This window comes from Acanthaster planci, linkage group LG08 (genome assembly GCF_054643075.1).
Source record: "Acanthaster planci isolate LZ-2023a linkage group LG08, COTS_SCS, whole genome shotgun sequence".
NCBI lineage: Eukaryota > Metazoa > Echinodermata > Asteroidea > Valvatida > Acanthasteridae > Acanthaster > Acanthaster planci.
This window is the reverse complement of record NC_141784.1, coordinates 10,948,818-10,965,703: the sequence shown is the minus strand read 5'-3', so window position 1 is coordinate 10,965,703 and position 16,886 is coordinate 10,948,818. Positions and strand designations below refer to the sequence as shown.

The 16,886-nt window shown below is 41.7% G+C and overlaps 2 protein-coding genes across 5 annotated transcripts in view; one reads left to right on the top strand and one right to left on the bottom strand.

Annotated features, from left to right (window-relative positions):
* Positions 1 to 7,769, top strand: part of LOC110989233 (NAD(P)H-hydrate epimerase-like) — a 94,345-nt gene extending 86,576 nt beyond the window's left edge. For both annotated transcript variants that reach the window (XM_022253466.2, XM_022253467.2), the window contains 2 exons: positions 374 to 632; positions 4,353 to 7,769. In XM_022253466.2, the coding sequence (XP_022109158.2) occupies positions 374 to 632; positions 4,353 to 4,570 (477 nt within the window). In that variant the 3' untranslated portion in view covers positions 4,571 to 7,769. The remainder of the gene's footprint in view (positions 1 to 373; positions 633 to 4,352) is intronic.
* Positions 7,770 to 8,106: 337 nt separating this feature from the next.
* Positions 8,107 to 16,046, bottom strand: LOC110989237 (kelch-like protein 29). 3 transcript variants are annotated; one of them, XM_022253474.2, is made up of 2 exons: positions 15,812 to 16,046; positions 8,107 to 13,827 (listed from the first exon to the last, which is right to left on the bottom strand). In XM_022253474.2, exon 2 carries the CDS (start codon positions 13,801 to 13,803, stop codon positions 11,836 to 11,838), a length of 1,968 nt encoding a protein of 655 aa, XP_022109166.1. In that variant the 5' UTR covers positions 13,804 to 13,827; positions 15,812 to 16,046; the 3' UTR covers positions 8,107 to 11,835. The 3 variants fall into 3 exon arrangements, with proteins under 3 accessions (XP_022109166.1, XP_086996641.1, XP_022109165.1); XM_087140515.1 differs by having other exon boundaries at positions 8,107 to 13,824; positions 15,827 to 16,046; XM_022253473.2 differs by having other exon boundaries at positions 8,107 to 13,824; positions 15,812 to 16,045.
* Between the last annotated feature and the right edge of the window lie 840 nt (positions 16,047 to 16,886).

The following is a 16,886-nucleotide window of genomic DNA, read 5'->3' as shown; positions in this document are numbered from 1 at the left end:
TTGCAAACGAAGCATGCATGCGAGTTGGCGTTTGGCCACACTGATAAGGCAGACCTTATGTATTGTACACCAGTTGTTCCTGAATGACCTGAGGTGCTTTAGGCTGCGTCCGAATCTCTTTTCTAGAGCTAGGTCTTGGTATTCACTCCATTGGAAATGCATGGAAACGTGCAGACAACAGACCTAACCATAGCTCTGGAAGCCCGTTTCGGACACAGCCTTATTTGGGGTACAAGCTGTTGGAATACCAAACTGGCTCATTCATTCCAGCCAAAGTCTCACTGGAGTGTTAGGAAACGAGCAGCATTTAGTGATTGAAGTGCCTCTGAAATTATCCCTGTCCTGCATGTCAACGACCATTTCTTCCCCACAGGGCTACCTGCCATCGATCTACTACCCCAAACACAAGGATATTGAGCTGTACAAGAACCTCAGCTTGCAGTGCAAGAACATGGACATCCCCTTCCTCTCCTATCTCCCTTCCAGCAGCCTCATCGACTTGAGCTACAACCTGGTCGTCGATGGCATATTTGGCTTCAGCTTTTCCGGCCAGGCGAGGGCACCCTTTGACGACATCATCAAAACGCTGAAGAACATCATGATTCCGCTGTGCAGTATTGACGTTCCGTCAGGTATGTTTGAATTGGGGCAATGAAAGAAGAGGGCTTTCACTCTTGGCAGTAAGGAGGTCGTGGGAGTTGGTGTTTTAACTTGAAAAGCAGAGGTCTGGGGTTGATTTTTTGTGTGGGAAGTTTTGTTTTTGATTAAAGTTTTATTTAATGAGCTCTCCTTTTTTAAGCAATCAGCTGTTGGAAAAAACCCTAGTAGGTGTGGGGAGAAACCACAACCTGGAAGGGTCCACTGAAATGTTCTTTAACACTGCACAATCCTCAGTCTTTCACAAAGACCAAATTAAAACCAACGGGGAAAGCTGGTATAAAACTGTCAAAAATGTGTGTCCGTAGTTCCTTTGACCTCCTGCCATGGTAAGTTGTTTAGGGCCAACTGGGTTGTGGAAGAAATATGTTGTCAGTTTTTACGTAGCAGAAAGGTCCCATGTGAATGGTCACTGTAAGGTCAAACTTACATTGTGATGACGTAAATGGAGTGGGCCAGGGTATACCCACATGACATCTGTTTTGATCTCTGCGCACGTGCCTGCCCGCCCATACAATGCTGTACTTACATGTACGTGTAGGACATTTGACACTTATTAAAGCAAAATGGATGACTTGACAATCAAATCTGACAAGTTTTGCACTTCCTGGAACCCACATCCAGTGTCAGATTATAAGGTCAGTTGGAGCATGGAGGTAGGAAATTTGGAGGGTGCCCTCTTGAGATTCTGAAAAGATATTCTTTTTGTGAGTGATCCAAGTGCGGACACTGGAACAATAACCACAATAGAATGTTAACAGGCACCCATGGTAACTTCATTCACATTTTAGTCCAGTGCTAAAGTGGATAAAGAAAGTTGCAAGTTACAAATAATCAGACTGTTGTTTGATTTGGCGAGGCTCTTTCATAAGCAGACCAGTGGGTCTCAATATTGAAAGAGATTGCCGGATATAGCTTCCAGTATCCCCAGTTGCGTAATCCTTTATCAACCCTCCCTACCACTATTACAATCCATCCTCTTCTTCGCCCCATCAGCATGTTTAACACATTCCTCTTCCTTGGCCAGTCTCTTCTTCAATCCACTCCCATCTCTATATAAACAAACCATTGGGCGTACACCAAGTCAAATGAAAGATCGCTCCAGACTGGCTCCAAATCAGCAAGGTGATGTCTACCAGACCGGACCATTCTTATATAAAGTCATGACCACAAATACGGACTGCTTTTGTTTACAATGTACCCAAAGACCATCTTAGAATGGAATCAACTTCACCCTGACATCTACTTTGCTGCTGACATTAACTAACCACTTGATGCCAGAAGACGTGTAAACACACACAGTTTTCCGTATTTATTTCACGGATGATGTGTACACTCATTTAAGAATTCTTTTTTCATTTCTGCGGTTAATGTGCTAACACATCGTGCTTGGTTGGGTCAAGCGTGGACAGCGATCCTACACATGGATGCTGCTACTAATTGAACCCACCCCCAATAAACAATAAAATGGAAATACCTTTCTCGGGTAATTAGAATTGAAGTGGGGTGCCCACACCATACACAAAAGAGCTATGGGGATTAAAGACCTCCTTTCTTTGGGTAAGCTAAGGAGCAAATCACACATAGGAGATGAGGTTACAAAATCCCAACTACCAACTCCTTTGTATCAAAACAATTGTCATAAACACACATGGTCACAGGTGGTGCCTGTATGCGCTATGGAACTTTTGTATGTGAACGTGTGGACACACGCCACAATTTTCCAGGGCAGTTCAATAAAAAAACAGGAAAAAGAATGGAACTACTGATGCCTAAACTATAGAGCTGTGCCTCCCTACATATCTTATTGGCATCATAAATGAATTGCAAAGTTGAAGAATTTGCGGGAAAAAAACATCCCCCAGCAGCTTTTTCAGGTAAGAAAATCTGATGTTAATCGGTTAACCTTATTCAGCCTAAGCTTTTCGCGGCCTTTCACAGGGGGTCAGTTTGAGTCCCACCTCCAAGATCTTGGAGATGTAATGACTGATTGACACAAAACATTGTAAGGAGATAGAATGACTTTTAAACAGCATACAGATAATTAAGTGATATTATGTTTATGATTTTAATTACAGATGCATGCAGATCGGGGGTGGGGGGTGGAAGGCAACACTCTCCACTTTTTGTTAAGTTTGGAGGGGCCTACGTGTACATCCAAAGATTTGAAGACCCCTTAACCCCTTGACGACGGAAATTTCTTCCCGAAAGCTGACTCTAAGAATTCCAGCCTTGCTTGGCCATGAAGGCCACCTGCCACAAACCGTAAATTCTTGGTTTGTGGCCCTGTGTTCTCTGTACGCTTTGAATTGCACAGTGAAAAGGCTGATTGCTCTGTGGCATGCTGCTCTACTCAAGCTTCCACATTCCCGTTGCCTCTTTTCAAAGTGGGGACTATTGTGAAGCTGATGATTATGATACAAATTTGGTCTTTTCATTTCTGGGCTACGCACAAAGACCAATTACCATATATACATGAGCCAGGGTCTGCCTTCTTTTACCGTGTTCGCTTGAGCGTGGGCTGAGAATAATAGCTGAAAAGCGGGCTGAGGATCTCAATTTTTACGGCGTGTCTAGCCGCCTCCCGGCGCGAAGGGGTTAAAAAGCAAACCATGCAGGGGTCTCGTTCTGCATGAGTGGTTAAATAAAAAAAGATTTAATGGCTTCATCAATGGCGACAATTACATGCAGAAAACCCCCCTCATACATACAAACTTTCCTAAAACCACCCCCCATCATAAATCCTGGATCCGCCCCCAAGTTATGTACATGTTAAAGAGTGAAGAACACGTCTGAATATTTTCAACTCGTGTAAAATCTCAAAAAGAAAGTACCCTGTTGGCTTGAAATAGAACACAGATATGGATTATAGTGTACATGTACATCAGTATTGGATATGATAATCATAATGAGAAGAAAAACCTACAACCTGAAAATATTTTTGCAACAAGTTTTCATAATACTTTCAATGCATGTAGAAAATTCACAGTTTTTGGATGACCTTTGACCCTTAATTGCCATGTAACCTGAAAGCCCTTTTGTCCAATTTTTGCCTCGGATTTCAAATGTCCTGCAAGACTTCAAAGAATAAATTCATGAATGGAGAATTTGACATTTGCAGTGGTTTGAGAGTAGTTACAAAAGTACAGTCTGGTAGGGTTTAAAGAATCAAACTTGCTTTGAACGTCAACATTTCATGATTCCACTTCTAAAACCTAATCACAGGCTACACACCTGATCACAACCTACATATGTCAACATTGAACAACCTTCTAGGTGTTTGTACGTTTGATATAGAAACAGGACTCTTCTTTCCTTGTTTCCTTCTTTTGCCTTTTCTTCCCCTTTCATTCTTCCATCTCATGGGGTAGACATCATTTACTTCTGACAACTTTCCCTTTTCACATTTCTGTGTTTTTGCCACCTTTCTGGCCTGCTACTGCCCCTAATTCTTGCTGTTGTCTTTGCTTTAAACCATTTCTCTATGTAAGTTTTACACCTCATAATTGATCTCATACTCGGCCCACTCTGGCTCGTGATATTTGAACGTCTCCACCAACTCCTTGTATTTTTAACCGTCATGTCTTTCCTTCATTATCTTTAAAGCATTTCATCTTCACCTTGTCTCTAATGGCCCTGTCTCTAATGACCTTGTTTTTCTCCCTTTTTTTCCCAACTATGCCCCTCCTCTCCAGGCTGGGATGTTGAAAAAGGCAGTGAGGATGGCCTCCAGCCGGAATTCCTCATCTCCCTTACTGCCCCCAAGATGTGCGCTGAGCATTTCAAGGGCAAGCACCACTACCTAGGGGGTCGCTTTGTGCCCCCTGAGCTGGCCCACAAGTACCAACTCTCCCTCCCTGAGTACCCGGGAACGGAGTGTGCAGTACAGTTAGTGTTAAAGTCTTCAGTATAGGCTAGATAAATTGTACGTTGTCCATCTAGGCAAAACTCTTTACAGTTTCTACTCATTTGTAATCTGCTTTGCTTCTTGAAATTAATGTACTGCCCTCACGTGGCAGCAACAGACTAAGAGAGCTCTCTAGTAGATCAAAATGGAGTAAAGAACAATATATGCTGTGGAGTAAGAATAGAGTATAATGAAATTTAGAATTCCTCTCACTGTCGACTCTTCTGTGATCCAATTTCTTTTAGACCCAAATAGATTTCTTTCACTGTGCATCCTCGTAATTTCTTGCCATGTGTTAGTTAACACACGACACATAATCATTCTCTTCAGTTATCTCTTCACATTTTGGAGGAAATTTCATAAGCCCGATAAGGGCAAGTGCTGAAATGTTGAATTCACCACCCAACAGTAGTAAATATGGTTGAGGTATGACATTTTAAAGCTTGATTTTTTCAGTAATTTTTTGCAGTAGGTTTCTTTTTTAATTTGCAAATACTGATTGTGTAATACTCCCAAGATTTGATCGAGGACAGCCAGTTAATTTAGCGGTTGATTTGCAGTGTACCTACCTTGAAGTGAGAATGTCTCTATCAAACTATATCTGCCTCGAGCAGAAGTACCCCTCTCATTGGTTGAAAAGAGCCGTGTTGGCCGGGAGTATTTGTTTTGTGGGTTGTGATGCAACTGCAACGCTTGCGTTTCCTGGTCATTCGTGAACCAGCGATGCGCAGTTAGTACCAAAGGAGTGTCCGTTGCTGAGGAAATAGCGCCCTCTCTTGGTCCAGCTTGAGGCCCATAGTCAGGTAACATTATGGTCTTGACCCAGTGCTTTATCTTTTAATGCACACGTCCTGATAACCAACAATGTGCAGGTCCCCAATGTTCAACTACACTGGTTAACCATCACCGACTTCCATGCATTTTGTCAGAGTTATTAGTTGACCGTTATCATAATAAGGAAATAAATATGTGCTTTGCTGGTCTTATACATGTGTTTAAGATTGGCTCTGGAGAATGGACGTGGCTAATGCCCGAGCCGCAGTCCAGCAGAGCTCATATTTATACTCATTCGTAAATACCATTTTAGTCAGACAGTTAAAAAAAGTCAACATATGATGGATTTCCAGTGATTTTGTTCGGAAATTTTACTTTCAATTTCCGGAACACCTCCTTCCATTTTTATAGAATATTCCTTGTGCAGATTATCCAGTTGTCGTGAGCCACGTGCACACAGACTCTTGACCAATCAGAATCAATTCAAAAGTCTTGTATCCAGGTGCCAGCGCGTGATTTACGCAGCAGGCATTATCACTTCTCAGCGGGCATTATCAAATATCAATTACACGGTCAAGTTGCACATTGTTGAATAGGGAGACTGTGTGAGTTATTTATGAATTGTGGTTACCTACAGCTCATTTTAGTTGCATGTAGTTGAACCTTGCTTAACCAAAATTAGTTGAACTATACCTTGGTTCGTGATCACACGTACTCAGTGTTGCCCAAGTAATGTAGGCCTACATTGTACATTCTTTACACTCACACCTACTTGTTCAGTAGTTGTGGGGACTATGCGTCTGTTGAAACATACATGCTTATATATAGGTAAGTTCAAGCGATCACCTGAATTATGGTTTGGGTTATCTAGTCAATCATTCGAAGCAATGCCCAAGGGAATGGTTGTACCGCTGGTTATCAAAGTCTGATTTACATTATCATTATGGAGGGAAGGGGGGACCATTCACATGCAACTATTTGTCAGAGATGCCGTTGACCGTGTTTACGCTGAAAGAGTTGCAGCCAACAGCAGTTGTGAGTGACGAAGAGATTTTGTAGGATGGTTCAACGAGAAATACTTGAGCATCACTGCATTGTGCGTGCGCATTGTCCAAAAAGTAATTGATTAGTTTGGTTGAACTACAGTTGCTGCTGAGACTTGCTTTATGTTGTGGGGACCAAAAACATTTCCGGGACGAAGGGTTTTGCACCCACATATTGGTCTCAGTTTTCCTAACAAAAGATATTATCAGCTCATTGTGGTCGCGGCCTGGGCACTATAAGCAAGCAATGTTCAGCCTAGCATTTTCCCTACTGTTTTTTTTTAATTCTGTATTGCGTGCTTATCAGTCAATCATCATGTATTGTAATAGGTAGGGTATTTCCAAAATTCCAAATGGAGTAGATGTAGATCAGTACTGTAATCAAAAAGAACTCTGTAGTTTCTTCACAATAGTCCTTTTCATTTTTTTAATGTTGCACAAGTAATTTTTTGATTGAAGTATTCAAAATACAAAAAAAAAGATGGGTGGCACGCCGCCGTGATTCTAACAGAATGAAGTATACTAAAAAGTATTGTTTTTGAATGGTTTTCTGTTTATTTGTTTTCAGTTGCAGGAACTACTTTTATTCATAGACCTGGAGGAGAAAAAACAATGGACTGCCCACTCTAGCTGGTACACGTCGATCTTGCGTCAACCCGGAAGTGCCGAAGTTACCAGCAAGGACAACTTCCGTTTTGCTATTTTCCGTGTGTTAAATTGAGCCTGCAGCACAGTGTGTAATACAAAATACTCAAAATGGCATAAGATTCCAGGTAATAATTGTGCAGTTGTTGGAAGCAGCACCTAAAGACACAAATAGGGAGTAGACTTTTTATGGTATTCCGAATATCATAACACACTTGTATGTTGTCTATCATATCCCTTCATGCCCATTTTGCTATTTTATCCATGAAAAACATAAAAAATGAAGAATTCCAATGCAAAATTACAAGCGCAGCGACGCGTGACGGTCGCAATCGTTAATAATGCACATGAACACCACTTCAAAGGTCAACCGGAAGTTTCCTGTGCCTGCAACTGAACATGTACATGTACACATGCAATGCGCGGTGCGCCCGCGGGAGTTGGCAGTCCATTCTGGTTTTTCTCCTCCAGGTCTATGATGTATTTCAATCACTTGTGAATGAGCACAACATATGAAGTGCCGAAGAAACTCTGCTTCAGTGGTCCATTATGGTCCTTAAAGTCACATTTACATTTGTAATGTAAACTTGTTCAATTACTGCAACTGTTGCCAAGGATACAGCTGCTACACATGTATGATGTATGTTCATGTAGCTGTGATAACGCCTGAAATCTGCTTATGATATGTATATGTATTGAAATTATAGGAATAAAGTTATCCTAAGGAAGACTGTTTACAGAAATTGATTCACTTGTGTGTTTCTGTGTAGTGGGGAATCTTAACGAGTTGTGGTTCTGGGATTTATTGAACCTTTAAAATAAATTGGTCTTTTAGCATTTGCCATAATAGAGTACCGAAGTGAAAACGTCACACGCACAATTAGTGTGTAAAAGGCATTAGCGCTAGAACCAGCGCGTGAACCAACATGCAAGCGTACTCCATTCGTTTGCACTGCACTTTCTGGTTCACGGTGATGTCACACTTCGGTACAAAGGCATTGCATTCTTAATATTTGAAATATTAAAAGGACAAGTGCATGCACCTTGCACTTCCATAGCTGCAACAGACCACAGGGAGACTTTCTAAGTGGTAATCACCAATACATATGCATGTATTTTTTCAAATCCAAACCAATTTGCACACCTCTCTCAATGTGAAAACTGTCAGAACATTTGGAATATAAAATAAAAATTCTGCATCTGGTCTACTGTACACAAAGGTTGAACGTAACACATGGAATACACTTTGTACAGTGAATTTCTTCACATCAATTTACATTTTGTCTGAATACAGTGTAGTAACACATTCTGGCCAAATTAAACGATAAGATCTCCACTAAAACCGTTTTGGGATGCCACAGAAAGTGACTTATCAACATGCTGATGTAACGACACACAGGCAGCTTCAGGAATAAGCTCTACAATCCCTAAACAACTAAATTTGAATGACAGCACCTCATTCAAGCAGCACAACGGCTGGCAATACACAACTTCAAACATCTATTGGTAGATGAACAAAATTATTAGTCCAAGGAAAATAACGTTACTAAAATCGCAAACATATATCTATATGTAAGATTAGGTCAATGAATAGAACGTACAAAAAATAATAATACAAGAAAATAAACATTTTCAGAGGTGTCAGTGATTTAAGAACTGATTTTCAGAATTTTAAATAATTTTGACGTTTCATTTAGCCCTCAATTTTCTCATCTCTCAAGGCTTCAAAACTCACAAGGATGAGATGTAAAAGTAATCAAATATGAACCAAGCTTAAGCCACATCTGAAACAGAGACAGTTATCTGGGGCTACGGCTGTCAACATCATAGTTGGCATGCCAACAGAAATACATGTATTCCAAGCCACAACCACAACTGCTAAATTTAGATGCAGCCTTGGCCTTCAGACTCTTCACCCCGTCCATCCCAAGTGACTCAAAAGTCAAAACAGAAAGTTGGTCTGCTCTTTATACATTGTACATGGGAGGTACATGTACAAAGCAGGGGGGGATAGCTTGGTATGTAGGGCTGTGCCGAATAACCGAATATACGATCGATTGTCGAATATTTAAATATTATTTTTTTGAATCCGAATTTTCGAATGCAAAGTTCATGAAAAGGAAGGGAAAATTTTCTCTTGTTTTAACTGAAAAAAAATAGCACTATGAAGGCAGATTCAAATGAAAAGCTTCAGAAATCTTACAACGATTTAAGAAGTAGATTATTCATTAAACAATTTAAAAGGAATAGAAATTTTCAGCAGGGCAAGAAGTCCTCTTCATCTCTTAAATCTTGCTAAATCGTGACTGGAGATGTGAGAAGCTATCATATTGATCATAATCAGTTGTGTATGTTATTGCAAGTGATTTTGTATATGGTTTGTTCATCAACAATATGCCAGTTGGTACGACTGATTATTCAGCTATTCAATCAAATTGAAGGTCAAATATTCAAATAGTGAATTATTCGAATTGACCCAGCCCTATTGGCAAGTCACTTCACATGAGGCTTGGCTACCTTTGCATATTACAATACATTTGATTTGTGGTTTGCATTTGATGATTGAGTACAACTCCTGCTTTCTTCACATGTCCATTAGTGCTAATAAACTTCGCCTGAGCCAGTTAGACAGACAGGAAATGTGTTAACCGATAAGTACTGTATGGAGGTAAAAGAATTCCTTGAACTGACAGATGGAGCTTTCTCCCGTGTGTGACAAACCAAGTAGATTTAAAAATATCTGTCACCAAATAAAAATACATTGTATTCCTTCCACTGTACAAACCTGAAACATTCATTGTTTTTATACAATGCCTAAAAAACCAAGAATAAATCCCGTCATGACTTAACCAAAGCTGAAAAAACAACCTGAACAAATCCTCAGCTAATACAAATTCTTGCATCACCTCGGAACTCAGAAATTTCATGTAAACACTTACCAGAACCCACTTATTACTTCCCCCTTGATGAATAATGTGATCAATGACATTAATCAGACAAGAACTGTTCAGAAAGTGTGTTAAAATACTAACATGTACATGTACCTTATGCGTGGAAACAGCAGTACCCAATGTGCTAGCTACTGACTCAAAAAGCAGCATTACACAAACACCCCAATCAACTATTAGTGACAGGTAGATCTCTCCATTTGGTAAAAGTACTGCAGATGAAGAAAGGCCAGACGTTTCAATCATGGTAGAATCTTTATCAAAGGACATTATCCAGTTTGCAGCAGCCTCGTTTTCTTCATTACACTGTCTGTATTAAGATTGATGTGCCATGAAAGCAATTAGAAGCTTCAATTTGAAAGGTACATGTATCTGTCATCATCGAGCTTGTTGAACATTATTGCTTGCTAAGATGGACCACAACCTTATGCCATGCAGCTAAAGTGAGATGAAATGTGCAATTAGATTGTCTCTAGACATTACAACAATGAACCAGGAACTTTCTTACAGTGTAATATACATGTACAGAAAACAAGCTGGGAAACTATATAATGCCATTGTTCATCAGTCACCAGTATAAGGGCGGATCCATAGTAGGGGTGGGGGCAACTGAGGGCGTGGCCTTTCGTAAAACAAAATTTTTTATAATGAAAGGCGATTTTGTGTTCCATTTCATTTCTTTCCTTTCAAAAGCATGTCAAATGTTCCCAAAAATGTAGCCTCGTCGTTCAGAAAGGCCAAAAAAGGATACATTAAAAAATTCTCAATTTTGGACCCCAAAAAACAAGTTCTTCCTTCCCAAGAATTTGGCTCTGGATCTGCCCTTGCACCAGTACAGCTTGTATTGATAAATAATTAACAGATGAAAACCAACATGCATCAAACACTTCAATACAAATTTATGCAACACTGTGAAAATGAATGAAACAAGCATGTTAAATATTGTTTTTACATTAAATTGAAGGCTAAGTGAGCAAGTTTTTAACAAAATGCACCCACATTACTCGGGCCAATATCAGCCTACTGTATAGGATACATGTACACTGTAGGAACTACATGAAGGAAGTTAATAACTTTTACTGTACTGGCATTTATAATTGACGTTGCAATAGATAATTACTGTGTTTGGAGAGTGGAAAAAATGGCTAAGCATCATATCTTTAGCCATCCCAAGAAGACAAGATAATTTTGTCTGATGGTGGGGGGGAGGGGAGGACAGCTGCTCGCCAAGGGTACCTGCCCATCCAGGCTCCCCTTTGTGACAAGCCTGTCTGTGGCTTGCAGTCCAAGCTTGACATGAGTAGTTAGATCACTAAAGCTCAGCCCTAAACTCCTGTGGTGTTACAAAGAGCCTTCCTACATTCCTCTCAAATCCTTGAATGTGGAAGAAAACAAGGACACATTCTTTGTTTTTGAAACAGTTCAGGAGCATCAAGCCTAGCCATGCCCATATGTGAGGAAACAGCGAGCTGACCTGTTCTCTTTTCATTCCTATAAACTCCTGGGTGGATTTTGAAGGGATATTTGGAGGGTTTAGGCTTACAAATCAAACGTCATTTGATTACTTCCTGTACATCTTCATTGACATCTGGCGCTGGCATGGTCAGTGGCTATACTTTTCTTGGATGAAGGGAATGTTTCTAACCCTAACAGTTCTGACTCGGAGCATCAAACTACTTGTTAATGCATTCTCAAGAAAGTAACAGCTCCGGTAGACTTAGCATTTTTAAACAGCTCAGATGTATGTTCATCAGTGGAATAAATGTGCCATTCCTGCATACATACACCTTCATCAGTGATAGGTATTCAAGGACAGCCAAGACTGGCATGCAATTCACTAATGAATGTGCCCATTTTACCGTCAAGTGTGACAGTCATTGGTGACTTTGATGATATCAGGGGAGACTTCAGGGGAAGCCCCATAGCATTCTCCAGCACTGGTTCCAGCAATTTGTCCTGTGGGCTCTATGTACGGTGGTCCCAGGTACTTCCTGACACCCACACACCCGTGGAAGCACAGTGCCGTGGGCATTGGTGGAACCACACTCCAGGAGTTACTGTCGGGATCAAACACCTCCACTTTGGCCAGGTGATGTTGCAGCTCGCCCCCAGTGACGTACAGGAAAGGCCCCACGACCGCCGCGCTTGGTGTGTTACGCTTGTATTTCATGGGTTCCCCCTTGATGGACTGGTAGGTTTCAGGATCGTAGATTGCGACCTCTTTGATCCGGCTCCCACCAAGGATGTAGATCGAATCTTGGAAGGTGATGACAGGAAAGAGTTGTCTGTTGAGACCTGAGCAGGGCTGTATTGTGCATTCTCTGGTCTGGAGATCAAAGCACTGTACAACACACATCAGTCGAGTATGCGCCAGCCAGCCAACGATGTACAACTTGTGATTCAGTCCAGCAACAGTCAGATTACTCTGCGTCGGATTGGCCTCGCCAATAATCTCCCACACATCCCTCTGAGGATCGTACCTTTCAATCTCCATCAGCCCTGCATCGTCAGTTTCCCCACCCACTACATACAGCATTCCATCCAGTGCAGTCGAGGCATGGTTAAAGCGAGCCAATTTGAGGCTAGCCACTTCCACCCACTTGTCCTGGGCTGTCCTGTAGCCCCACACCTCAGACGTGGCATTGCCCATTTTGAACCCGCCACTCACGTAAATGTCATCATTCAAGGAGGCAACACTGTAGTCAGTCTGCGAGAAGGGAAGTGTGGATAGGGTCTCCCAAGCCTGTGTGGCCGGGTCATAGTAAATCACCTCCTTTACCCAAGTCCGACTGGTCTCCATTCCTCCCACTACGACAAGGACATCTTTCATCATTGATGGGCGTGGCTTCAGGGACTTGGAGTGGATGTCCTTCCCTTTGAGAGCAAGGTCCCGCAGGTGTCTAGCCTCTTTGACCAGTTGCCGGCACTTGCTGCAGTTGACGATCAAGGGGTGAGACTCTAGACTGCTAGAAAAGAGTCTATTGCTCAGGAGGGGAAGTCGAATGTGCTGTAAGATGCTTGGGAGACTGGTGACACGATTGGTCTCGTCATGCTCCACCCATCTCAGGACTGCCTCAAAGACTGCATCTTCTAGCTCAATGTTCAACCCATCATGGGAGATGTATTCAACCAAATGGTCCACTGAGAGTTTGAGAAATTCAGTCTCTTTAAAAACATCCCTTGCATTTTCCAAGGCAAACTGCCAGGCGGTTTGCTGCAGCTTGGCACACCCATACTCCTGGGAAAGCTGAAAAATGCCCACACAGTTTTCAAAGCAAATGATACCATTAAGAAACCTGCAACACTGTTCAATGAGGACAGGATACTCCAAGATACATGCTGTGCAGAGTACACCGGCTGCCATTGCCTCACTGACTTTAAACCTTCCTGTATAGATGAAATCCACAACAGCTTCCAAAGCACAGGGTTTCAAGTTGTCTAAGTTGAGTCGGTCCTGACCCTGCTCCAGTTCAGACAGAGCTTTGTCAAAGTAAGAGCTGCTGGCGGCCAGGACACACCTGTGGCATGGCAGTGTGACACCGTTACAGTCCAGTCGGAAGTCCAGGCATCGGCCATTCAATCGCTGCCTATGGAGCTCTACAAGAAGTGCCTCGCTGTGCCCAGGTATGGGAGACTCAAAGTATCCTTGCCCCTCCCCCCAACTGTTCTTGCCAGCTGGGAGTGGTGGGGAGAGGGGTGGGCCCTTGCTGGGCTCGGGGTCAGTTGGGTCAGGGCCATCAAGGTGAAGCTGGACTGGACTGGTATCGATGTCAAGGTCTGGGTCAGGCCCTTCAGGCGCTTGTGGAGAACGGTCACTCAAGCTGCTCATCTTGATGGGTTGGTAAAGACACTGCTGATGAAAAATAATTTGCACATGAAGGAATTTAAGAGTTGGTCTCTGATTGGTTTTCACATATTAATAACATTGATGAAATAAGAAGTTGCACAGAATATGTGCCAAGGAAACTTATGTATGCAAAAATATAAAGGAGATTAAGCCACATGTATACGGCTTATCACTCCACCTCTCCAAGCTCATGCCAACTAAACTGTCAGCAGTCATGGGCATCTGGGGTGGAGTTACTCAAGCTCACAGGATGTGGATAAACAAATCTCACTAATTAATCAATTAATCTGTAGTACTTGCTAAATTATGGGACAGACTGTTGCATCCCGACTCCACTTCAGCAGTTGTGTCTACAGAGAGTTGAGGAAATTTTTGAAGTATTTCTTAGTCCAACTAGGACTCAAAGAATCACCTCTTGTTAAAGAGGCAATTCCTAGAGTCTTATTTTTCAAAGTACATGTATTTCCTAACAAAAAGGGACATTTTTTCAGTCTCAGATTCACGTCATTTCATCATTCCTGCTGTGACCAACATTGAGAGTAGGCTCCTGTAGGCTTAGGCTATGATGAAAAAAGTGGCAGGATACAACATTCTTTCCTAAATTATAATCTCATCATCATTATGATTCAGCTTATCCTCATAAACAGACCAAAATTCCTTATTTATTAGATTGTCTTCTGACCGTTCTCAACGATGTGAAGTTACATGTAGTTCCTCGTTTGACATTCAACGCTGAATAAATTACCATTTGACAATCAGAATGCACACCCCCAGAAATGACAGAGTGTAAAAAAGACCACAAACTGCACCACAATGCATATCCCTTCACATGTACGTAGCTAATGTCAATTCACAATGGTGTATACATACATGTACACAACTCTCTCCCACAGAGGCAACCCAGGGCATGGGGTTTTTGATGGTCAAACAAGCCCTGAAATGAACACGTAGGTGACGTCTTTTTGTGGCAATATAATTATTTGCAGGAAAAACATTCAGTTGTGGAGTTCTTTGTTTGCAAATGAGATAGGAAAAAGAATGCATCACCCCACACTTTTCTCAAGTCGACACAAAATACCCAAACCTCACGCCCAACCTGGAGATTACATTGAATCTGATCTCATTGTTCTCCACAATCAGCGACATCTCCTAGCAACCTGCGGTAGGGTTTTTTCCGTGTAAAACAAGCCCCGAAATGTAGATGGCTCAGTTTGTTTTTCGTCCCTTTTGCACTCTATCATTTCTAGGGATGTGCATCCTCAGCGGTCGCTTCACACCACCACATTTTTCTGCCATGTTAGCACACTTGAAAAGACTTCACTGAAGTTCACTTTCAAAATGAACTTGGGCAATCATTGCTGTCAAATTTCTCACTGGAAAAGCTTTTAATTCGCACATACACTGTAGCTCTAAACAGAAATAAGCCAAAATGACGATCAATTGACAGTAAATCAATGTCAGTACATAATTCGTTCAACTCCAAGAGTTTCACAATGAGAAAGTTGGATCCTGGACATGATTGAGCTATAAAAAGGATGTGTGAATTAATATTTGTATGTGCAAATTTAGAGAGCTCCACGATGCCGGTACATGTTGTTGGGTTAGCCCCACACGTAAGGCTGTGGATGGCAGATTTCAAAAGAGAGCCATCCACAGCCCTGCATGTGGGGCTAATGTTGGATCTGACCTAACTCTACTGTACTGAGTGTTAGTATACTTCTTTTACGAATTTTGGACTGGTAAAAGAGGAATACTAACACTCCACTCAGTAGACAGAGCTACATGTAGGTCTAACCATGGAGGATTCCCTCCTTCCTCCATGGTCTAACGTTAACCAGTTAACCATTGGCACTGTCAGACTGTTAAATGTCATTGATTTTCAGATTTAAAAATCTTTCCAAAGCGAAAACATGGAAAAATTTAAACCAACATCATCTCAATGATGAAGAAATGGTTGACCTTAAAGAGGGCAAATATTTCTAAAACATACCCTTGTTCAACATACACTTTTTGTTAACATTAACATGTCCGGTACTACAGTACGCTCTACGCCAATGTTTATGTACATACTACTATGTACTGTGTTACCGCAGACGATCTCCGTTGTGTTCAAAGACATAGCGCCACCAAGAGTTCTGGAATTTAGGTTGAGTTCGGGTTCGCATCGCCGCCCGGAGCCAGCCCGACATGCGGCTTTGCACTGCGATCGCGAGGTTATCATTTCCTGTTAGCGAATCATTATTCAATTTTTCTGGTTCACCAATGGCAACGCTTTGGCACGAGCAAAGTGTCGGCTATAATGATGAAAATATGACCTTAAAATAAAAGAGTGTGATAATAATTATTTTGTCCCTAAGTATCACTGATCACGTGTCTTTTGGCGATATATTTCAAATCATTGGTTATCTTGATCAATTTTGGATGTACAAATAAAGTGTACCGAGAATATTTTCAGCAATGAGGATGAAAATAAAAAAAATAGTCGAACTGATATTTGGTTCTTGTATTGTGGTCCCCCTATAGCTGATACTGTGGCCCCCATAACGCTGGCGACAGGTCCCAAGCTTAAGAAAACAGTGTTTTCGGAACAGATCACACACCACCTCCTCGTCAGGGTTTTACAGGGACACACGGAGAAACATCTTAGATTTTTATTTTTGAACAGCTGCAAAAAATAGCGATGGCTTACAAAGCCGAAGACAATGGGAAGTTTTGCAAAATTAACATTCATATTTTTTCATAACACAGAAACGAATGGTCCTTTTTAAGTAGAAGAGAAGTTCCGTTAGCCAAACCATTAACACTCAAAGAACGTACATGGACGCCGCCATGCATGCTGAATGTTGCTTGCCACTACACTAACTAGCAAGGATACCCGGTTGTACGTTCCCGGCGTTCGAGCAGCCACGAACAACAAATCGAGCTGTTCACGGACATGAGGACAAGCCGTTCGGACTCAGCCATATACATGAACATGAAGTTGAACATATATCTATGACACAACACGTGCTGGCAAAGCAAAGGAAACCACCGATGTTATTAGTCTTTGTCCAAATCTGGATTTG